We start from the raw sequence: 9,505 nt of genomic DNA, 5'->3' as shown, positions 1-9,505 counted from the left end.
TTCTGAGAAAGGCCTTTCTGAGAAAGGCTATTCCATGTGAGAAATTGCCAAGAAACAGAAGATCTTGTACAATGCAGTGTACTGCTCCCTTCACAGAACAGCGCAAACTGGCTCTAACCAGAATAGAAAGAGGAGTGGGAGGCCCCGGGGCACAACTGAGCAAGAGGACAAGTACATTAGAATGTCTAGTTTGAGAAACAGATGCCTCACAAGTCCTCAACTTGCAGTTTAATTAAATAGTACCCACAAAACCACAGTCTCAACGTCAACAGTGAAGGGGTGACTCTGGGATGCTGGCCTTCTAGGCAGAGTTGCAAAGAAAAAGCAATATCTCAGATTGGAAATAAAAATAAAATATTAAGATGGGCAAAAGAACACAGACACTGGACAGAGGAATTTTGCCGAGAAGGCCAGATTCCCAGAGTTGCCTCTTCACTGTTGACGCTGGGGTTTTGAGGGTACTATTTAATGAAGCTGCCAGTAAGGAGTCAGAGGGGAGTGGATGTGGGAAGGGTTAAAGACAGAGATTGCTACGTGCCTTTAGAGCAGGGGTGGGCAAACTGTTTGGGCAGACTTCTTGGTGTAGGTTGAAGTTGCCCCTAGACGCTGGTCTTGGGTCAGCTTTGCATTTCCCCTGCTAATGGTTAAGGTTGGGATTGAGGAAGGGGAAGCTTAACATGGATCTGTACCTCGGGGAAATGCCACCCCTTAAGTCGGTGTCCATCGAGCCATGAAATCAACATCAACAGAACAGTAGGATGTTTCGTCAGCACTTTTCTGTGAACAATGGCTGGAAAAACATGGGTGGGCTTAGGTCTCGCTCTTTAACCCACTCCTGTTCACTTCGGAGGAGAACAGCGTATTGACACTCTTGGCTGCTACTCACTGGTCCTTGAGTTTCATTTGGCTCCAGGGCTCTCCAGTGTCCTCTCTCCACCATGATCTTCCTACTGCTTTTCCCTGTCCTCGTCTTAGGTATGTATCCTATGGTAACACTTTACTGAAAGTTAACAGGCATGTTCAAGAACCTTATAATGTGTGATGTATTTCTATGTGGCTAATATACTGCATGGGGAGCTGTTATTTAGTCAAAATCATTATAAGAAGATCATAAGACAATATAAAGGGGTCAAGCATGCTTATGACAAGTCTTACAATACATAATTGATGTATTATAATGTTTTTATCCTTTTGCTATTAAGTGTCTGCTGTCTGGGTAGTGTGAGTGATAAGACAAGACTTCTGATACAATAGTATTGGTGGTTCCTTGTTGCTGCTTCTTCTTGTTGCGTAGCTGCCTTGTCACGGTGGTGTAATCAAAGGTGTAACTAAGCCAAACTCTGTGTGTTAGTGGGAGTAAGAAGACATATTTGAAGGCATATTTGACCACACGTGACAATGCACTACCACATTCTTTTAACACAATAATGTTAAACACCTCTTAATTTCCAGGTGAAATTCAATTACAAAGCAATGTCTCATCCAATGTAACATTTGAAGATAACGGTAAGTGCTCAAATGATCTTTAATGCATTTTACTTACCTTTGGCAAAATAATAGTACCTAATTCAAATGCATGATGTATCTTCCTAATCAATTTGTATTATATTGTACCTTGTGGTTGGATTTTTTTCCCCAAATCAACAGTTCAAATAAATATACATATATATTTATATATATTTTTAAATAGATTATTTGACAAGGTACTAGGTGTAATAATGTGACACACTTCTATCCTTTTACCCTGGCCAGATAGTGTCAGCCCAACATTGCAACAATACTGTATATAGATACCTGATTTCATCTATGCGTACGCAATAAATTGGATGGTTGGATTATAAATGGGTTCAAATGTGTCATGATGGTGTAAGATATATATTCTCTCTGGTTGTACCCCTAGAAAGTTTTCAGGATCAGGAGTATTCTGCTGTTTTTCGCCACTGCAATGAGAGCCTCCTAGAATACTTCAGCTACATTATATGCTGGAATCAGTTTCACTCTGAAATGACAGACATCAACAAGGAACTCTGGTGTGAATGGGACCAAGTCATCAGGTATACTTAAATGTTGCTTTCTGACTAAATGTTGCTTTCAAACATTATATGCTTACTACTCTTTGACCCTATTTACACTTAGTATTCAAATGCGATCTACATCCAGAAAACAGAACCAAATAACTCAAATGCATCTTAACACCAAATGTGATCAGATCTGGTTCATTTTTACATTACATATATAGTTCCATCGCAAATTCATTGTTTGACTTCCTGTTTTAGATGTAATCTACATCACCAGTATTGGTTGAATCACATCAAACTGATTATTGGTTCAATCTCCTTACATTAGTTATAACTGGTTAAAACAACCTGCACAGACTTTACTACTTACATCGCTCTCTTCGGTTCCATTGGTGCTGAATTAGTTTCATACTTGGACTCATAGAACAAATAGTTTTATCTCTATACTTGGACCTCTCTCGTTAGACCTCTTCCACTTTCACCGTAAACAGTAACAGCACATGGAGTTACTTGAAATAGAATAGTTGAAGCAAGTACCTCTAAAGCATGGGCAGAGGCAACGCATTCAGTCACACGTTGTCGGCAAGTGATCATTAGTTGACAGTGGAGAGCATGCGATAGAGGGTGTATAGAGGCTGTACACACTCTGCAACACACACAGGCTCGCACACAGGCAGGCACACAGGCAGGTGTGCATGCACACTCTCTCATTCTTCAACTCTCAAATATTACGACAATTACCACGATAGTATAAATATCTGATAATACATAACCAATTTAATCTTGTCCTAAAAAAAATGAAGAATAACCCAAGTCTCCAATAGTCTTCGTTGAGTAAACAAAACTAGAATCACTGTAAAATCTATTAGCTAACAGAGTTACTTTGCATTTACTGTAAAAACCTGACTTGATCTCTCCACGGCAGACCATACAATGAGCTGACCAGATGTATCGAGAGCTTGACCACCAACTTAGGATGTTACTTCCCGAACCAAGTGGTGCAAGACTTCTTCATCCAGATCCATTCCAACTTCTTCCAGGCATGTCCGGAGGAGGAGCAGTTATTTCCTGACGCCCCTTCCGGTGTTGTGCTTACCCTTACCCTCATTCCAGTCAGTCTCATCCCCGTCTTGGTTTTCCTAGTGGTCTGGAAGAGCAAGATCTGCGACTAAGTTGGAAATGTTGAATATGTGCTGTTTGAATGTGTCTTAGGTCCCTTCCTGAAACAACCCCTATCAAAAATGTCCTCTAAGTATTTTCTTATAATGTGTTTATTTTTCAAATATGATTATTGTATGTATATTAAGATTGTTTCTATTTGTATATTTGTAATGTTGCAAAATACATTGACTTATTTCTTTCACAAAAAAATTATTATAATTGTATCTATTCTGAAACAACCCCATGTCAATATATTTATATTGTAATACAGTATAAGGACAATAAGTACCTACAGTTAATTTACTGTAGATGGTCTGTAGTCATATTTATATTTACGTTTAACATATTCTATTAACATATTTACTTTATACTATACGTCATTTAAGCCACTGGGGTTGCTCTTCAAAAGCCCCCCCAACCCCCCACACACATTTAGCTGTCATGTACACTGAAATAAAACTAAACCACAAAACAAATGGACAGAAATAATATCCACAACAGTCTCTTATAAAAGTATAAAAGTGAAAAGGGCGCCGGATATCAACCGCAACTACAGGGACATCGTGTTTTCTGGCCCCTTTTTTGACCCTCCCCTAATCCCAGTGTCACTATAGCTCGTGCTATACCTATACATTGTCTTCCCTTGGTCTCCTGCTTGGGAGGTTCTAGGGAATGATTCAGATAAGGTATATAGCAGCCATTAACACTGAATCAATCTTTCAGAACACTGTTTACCTTATGCATGAGAGTGAATGCGTGGCAGATACATTGTAGTATCACCAGACCTGGGTCATACATATGAGTCAAATACTTTCAAATACTTGAGATGCACTTGATTGAGTTTACAATGGGACCAATGGAATAGTCCCAAAAGAGCAAACCCCAAGATGAATCAACTGAAAGTATTTGACCCAGGTCCGGTAATTAGGTCAGAGTTCAGCTTCAGCCAGCCCAATTTCCTACTGAACCCCCCTGGGTGACTGTCATATAGTCAGTGAATAATATAACATACTGTGCTCAGCCAACCAAACCTGCTATTGGTCTGTTGGAGTGTTCACTGTGTGCTGCTAAATGTCTCTGTTGGAGCACTGCCTAACACTGGGAATCAATGAAGTGCATCCAGCTCATTCATGTCATACAGCCAGTTGTTGAAACCCAAGATCTTTAGGCAGTAGTCCAGTCCTGGATCGGGACTTCTAGTGCTGTGGTACCTGCACAAACTAGCCTTTTATTACACTATAATTTAGTGCAATAGCAAATGTACGTTTACTTTCAATGCTAAGACTACCATTGTATGATGTTTCCTGTGCTGGTGTGGTTGTGAAGAGGCGCGTAATATCAAGTAACTTGAGTTACAGAGAGGGGTAACTTATTATTTGAATAATCAAGAAGCGAGTTCTCACCGTTTTCCTGAATGAATACAGTGGCTCACCATGGGCCAATCCAGTTGCATTGTCGAGAGAGAGAAAGATTAAGTGGTTGTTTAAATAACGATAGCCTTGTTAACTTTCACATCCGTATTAGTTCAGTGGGGAAATACGGACTGCTTGGAACAGGGCAAATTCCTTTTGGTGATTAAACCTTAGAGAAAGAGCATTCTCTCTCTTATCTAAACTCACAGTTTCACCCACTGTTGTGGTTAGATGCACTGCTGACAATCGGCCGTTTGACATTTCACAGCTGTATGGTGAGGCTATGTCGAGATGGCATAAGGCGCCACCTACTGTCTCAAAGCTGTAAAGACGACTCCAGTCAACTGTGTATGCAGTATACACATACAGGTAACTGCCAAAATAAAGGAAACACCAACATAAAGTGTCTTGGGGCATTGGGCCATCCACCACGAGACAGAACAGCTTCAATGCACAATGGCCTATAGTCTACAAGTGTCTGGAACTCTATTGGAGGGCTGTGACACTTCAACCATGAGAAATTCCATAAATCGGTGTTTTGTTGACGATGATGGAAAATGCTTTACCAGGCTCCGCTCCAGAATCTCCCACAAGTCTTCAATTGGGTTGGGATCTGGTGACTGAGACGAACATGGCATATTATTATTCATTATTATTACTTTTTCTATTTTTTATATTACAATTTTTTCATTTTCATGCTCATCAAACCATTCAGTGTTCACTCGTGCCTTGTGGTTGGGGGCATTGTCATCCTATTGGGGCACAGCCATGGTAGCCAAAATGGCCAAAATAATGATGGGATGTTAATTGCGTAATTAACTCAGGAACCACACCTGTGTGATGTCATAAGGTGAATGCACCAATTTGTAAGTCGCTCTGGATAAGAGCGTCTGCTAAATGACTTAAATGTAAAAAAAAAAATGTAATGAAAGCCCCTGCTGTCAATATACTTTGTATCCCTCAGACTTTCCATTATTTTGGCAGTTATCTGTACATATTTCATTCTACCAAGTTTCAACTACAAATAAAAATAGTTTGTCATTGTTGGAGTAAGTTTTGGGTCTACTGTATTAACATATATTTTTCTCAATTTTAATGTATTATTTTATTATAATGATGAAAATGCAAGAAAAGGAAACATGTCAAATAAGATAAAAGTATCTTTGAATGTAGATACCTTTGGTTATACCCACCATGGATGAAATCTCCATATCTTACATAAGTATAACTGACGTACTAAATATATTAAACCCAAACTATGATATCCTACATGTATAACATGGAGTGTAAATGAGGATGTCAGTGTAAAACATAAAAATAACAGAGAAACCAAATACCAGTCCATAAACAAGTCTCCCCGTCCTGTTTAAAGGAGAGCCATGGGGGGTAATAAACACCATTATAAATGTCTCACACCTCCAAACTGGACCATTCACTGTAACATTAGTCTGAGGTACCTTTAACTGTCTACAATGATCTTCTGTGTTTCCCCTCCAGTTTGTGGATGTTTATTCTCAGATCCCTCTATATTTATTGAATATTTCTCCATGTGTACTGAATATCTATCTCTTCAACACAACATGAAGACAGAACCAAAGAACCACGAACACACGGTAAGAGATGTGTTTTCTTGTGGACCTGCAAGCACTACAAGATAGACCTATAGTGGGGCAAAAAAGTATTTAGTCAGCCACCAATTGTGCAAGTTCTCCCACTTAAAAAGATGAGAGAGGCCTGTAATTTTCATCATAGGTACACTTCAACTATGAAAGACAAAATGAGGGAAAAAAATCCAGAAAATCACATTGTAGGATTTTTTATGAATTTATTTGCAAATTATGGTGGAAAATAAGTATTTGGTCACACTGCTATGCTTCATCTTGGCCAGGTCGCAGTTGCAAATGAGAACTTGTTCTGAACTAGCCTACCTGGTTAAATAAAGGTGAAAAATAAAATAAAATAAAACCTACAAACAAGCAAGATTTCTGGCTCTCACAGACCTGTAACTTCTTCTTTAAGAGGCTCTTCTGTCCATTTGGAAAACCCATTTGCGACCAAGCTTTAACTTCCTGACTGATGTCTTGAGATGTTGCTTCAATATATCCACATAATTTTCCTTACCTCATGATGCCATCTATTTTGTGAAGTGCACCAGTCCCTCCTGCAGCAAAGCACCCCGACAACATGATGCTGCCAGGCCCGTGCTTCACGGGTGGTCTGGTGTTCTTCGGCTTGCAAGCCTCCCCTTTTTTCCTCCAAACATAACGATGGTCATTATGGCCAAACAGTTCTATTTTTGTTTCATCAGACCAGAGGATATTTCTCCAAAAAGTATGATCTTTGTCCCCATGTGCAGTTGCAAACCGTAGTCTGGCTTTTTTATGGCAGTTTTGGAGCCGTGGCTTCTTACTTGCTGAGCGACCTTTCAGGTTATGTCAATATAGGACTCATTTGACTGTGGATATAGATACTTTTGTACCTGTTTCCTCCAGCATCTTCACAAGGTCCTATGCTGTTGTTCTCGGATTGCTTTGTACTTTTTGCTCCAAAGTACGTTAATCTCTAGGAGACAGAACGCGTCTCCTTCCCGAGCGGTATGACGGCTGCGTGGTCCCATGGTGCTTATACTTGCACACTATTGTTTGTACAGATGAACGTATTACCTTCAGGCGTTTGGAAATTGCTCCCAAGGATGAACCAGACTTGGCTGATTTCTTTTGATTTTCCCATGATGTCACACAAAGAGGCACTGAGTTTGAAAGTAGGCCTTGAAATACATCCACAGGTACACCTCCAATTGACTCAAATTATGTCAATTAGCCTATCAGAAGCTTCTAAAGCCATGACATCTTTTTTTTCTGGAATTTTCCAAGCTTTTTAAAGGCACGGTGAACTTAGTGTATGTAAACTTCTGACCTACTGGAATTGTGATACAGTGAATTATATCTGAAATAATCTGTCTGTGAACAATTGTTGGAAAAATTACTTGTGTCATGCACAAAGTAGATGTCCTAACCAACTTGCCAAAACTATAGTTTGTTAACAAGACATTTGTGGAGTGGTTGAAAAACAAGTTTTAATGACTCCAACCTAAGTGTATGTAAACTTCTGACTTCAACTGTATAAATCATACATAGAATACAATGCAGTGCTTACAACTACTATAGGACATAGTGAAACATCACTAAAGTCAAATCTGTAGACATTTGATGCACCAGATATTTTCTGTCAGCAATACTTGTCTGAGATAAAAGAAACAATAAAATAAAATAGGCCTTGAGTTCAGTGGTTTTGGCTATGAACAAAAATGGTATTTTTTCAAATACGACTGTTGTCTCAGATGTGTGCCTTTGGAAAGTATTCAGACCCCTTGACTTTTTCCACATTTTGTTACGTTACAGCCTTAGAACTGAAATATCACATTTACATAAGTATTCATACCATTTACTTGTTGAAGCACCTTTGGCAGTGACTACAGCCTTGAGTCTTCTTGGTTATGACGCTATAAGCTTGGCAAACCTGTAGTTGGGAGTTTCTCCCATTCTTCTCTACAGATCCTCTCAAACTCTGTCAGGTTGGATGGGGAGTGTTGCTGCACAGCTATTTTCAGGTCACTCCAGAGATATTAGAAAGGTAAGCACATTTCAGACATGTAAAGTTGTCATTTAAAAAAATACTGTGCCTTCAGAAAGTGTTCCTACCCATCGACTTATTCCACATTTTGTTGTGTTACAGCATGAATTCAAAATGTACACTATATATACAAAAGTAAGTGGACACCACTTCAAATGAGTGAACTCGGCTATTTCGGCCACACTTGTTGCTGACAGGTGTATAGAATTGAACACACCGCCATACAATCTCGATAGACAAACATTGGCAGTAGAATCGCATTACTGAAGAGCTCAGGGACTTTCAACGTGGCACAGTCATAGGATAGCACCTTTCCAATCAGTCAGTTTGTCAAATTTCTGCCCTGCTAGAGCTGCCCCGGTCAACTGTAAGTCCTGTTATTTTTAAGTGGAAACAACTCAGCGAAAAGTGGTAGGCCACGGAACCGCCGAGTGCCGAAGCGCATAGCTTGTAAAAATTGTCTGTCCTTGGTTGCAACACTCACTACCGAGTTCCAAACTGCCTCTGGAAACAACTTCAGCACAAGAACTGTTCGTCTGGAGCTTCATGAAGTGGGTTTCCATGGCGGAGCAGCCACACACAAACCAAGCTCACTATGCGCAATGCCAACCGTCGGCTGGAGTGGTGTAAAGCTTGCTGCCATGAAATGAGTGTCCGCTAAGCTAACAGCAGATAAATTCTTTATGATGGCAGCCATGTTTGCTTATGTTTGACTTGGCGAAAACCTAATCCCAGAATTCCATTCACTATAAGATGCAAATAAACAAAGTCAAAGCACCATAAATCAGTCGAGTGAACTATCCCGTGTTATAACATCTTTGATCTGACAGAAGCTTACATGACAACCAGAATGCATTGCATAATGTCAACAAAAATTGCGCCACACGTAGTCAGCAAATAGCTTAGCATTAGCTCATCATAATCAGTACAACATTCAAAAAACGTATTTTACACACATCATATGTGCCCATTGCTATCTATGCAAGAATTGGAATGCATGATTTGTCACCAGTACTTGAAAAAGTGAATAAAACTGTAAATACATTAAGATCCATACATACATGCGGTGTGCAGAAACGACAACACGATATACAGAAAATAAGCCACTTAATTTGATAGAAACTCACACATGTCCAAAGTACAATTTGTAAGGAAAACAACCACGAAGGCAATGCGGGCGCCAGCCAGACAATGTGCTGTCAGAAAACATTTGTGCAAGGCCTGTTCTGACGCGAGATGCACAATGTCTTCATACTTGATCTGGGGAAACACTAGGGAAGT

The 9,505-nt window shown here is 39.7% G+C and overlaps 1 protein-coding gene across 1 annotated transcript; it reads left to right on the top strand.

The window, feature by feature from the left end:
- The first annotated feature begins 570 nt into the window (after positions 1-570).
- On the top strand, positions 571-5,452 carry LOC124047750 (receptor activity-modifying protein 1-like). Its single transcript, XM_046368060.1, has 4 exons — positions 571-975; positions 1,453-1,506; positions 1,901-2,054; positions 2,944-5,452. The coding sequence occupies exons 1-4, from the start codon at positions 939-941 to the stop codon at positions 3,188-3,190; spliced, it is 492 nt and encodes a 163-aa protein (XP_046224016.1). The 5' UTR covers positions 571-938; the 3' UTR covers positions 3,191-5,452.
- Positions 5,453-9,505: the final 4,053 nt, after the last annotated feature.

The sequence above is a fragment of the Oncorhynchus gorbuscha genome, linkage group LG11 (assembly GCF_021184085.1).
Source record: "Oncorhynchus gorbuscha isolate QuinsamMale2020 ecotype Even-year linkage group LG11, OgorEven_v1.0, whole genome shotgun sequence".
NCBI lineage: Eukaryota > Metazoa > Chordata > Actinopteri > Salmoniformes > Salmonidae > Oncorhynchus > Oncorhynchus gorbuscha.
This window is presented reverse-complemented; position numbering and strand designations above follow the sequence as displayed.

Excerpts from the sequence above, each read along its gene's own strand:
- LOC124047750 (XM_046368060.1), top strand. The coding sequence starts at position 939 with ATGATCTTCCTACTGCTTTTCCCTGTCCTCGTCTTAG. Across the intron at positions 976-1,452 it reads TTTCCCTGTCCTCGTCTTAG|GTGAAATTCAATTACAAAGC; the intron begins GTATGTATCCTA and ends CTTAATTTCCAG. Across the intron at positions 1,507-1,900 it reads TGTAACATTTGAAGATAACG|AAAGTTTTCAGGATCAGGAG; the intron begins GTAAGTGCTCAA and ends TTGTACCCCTAG.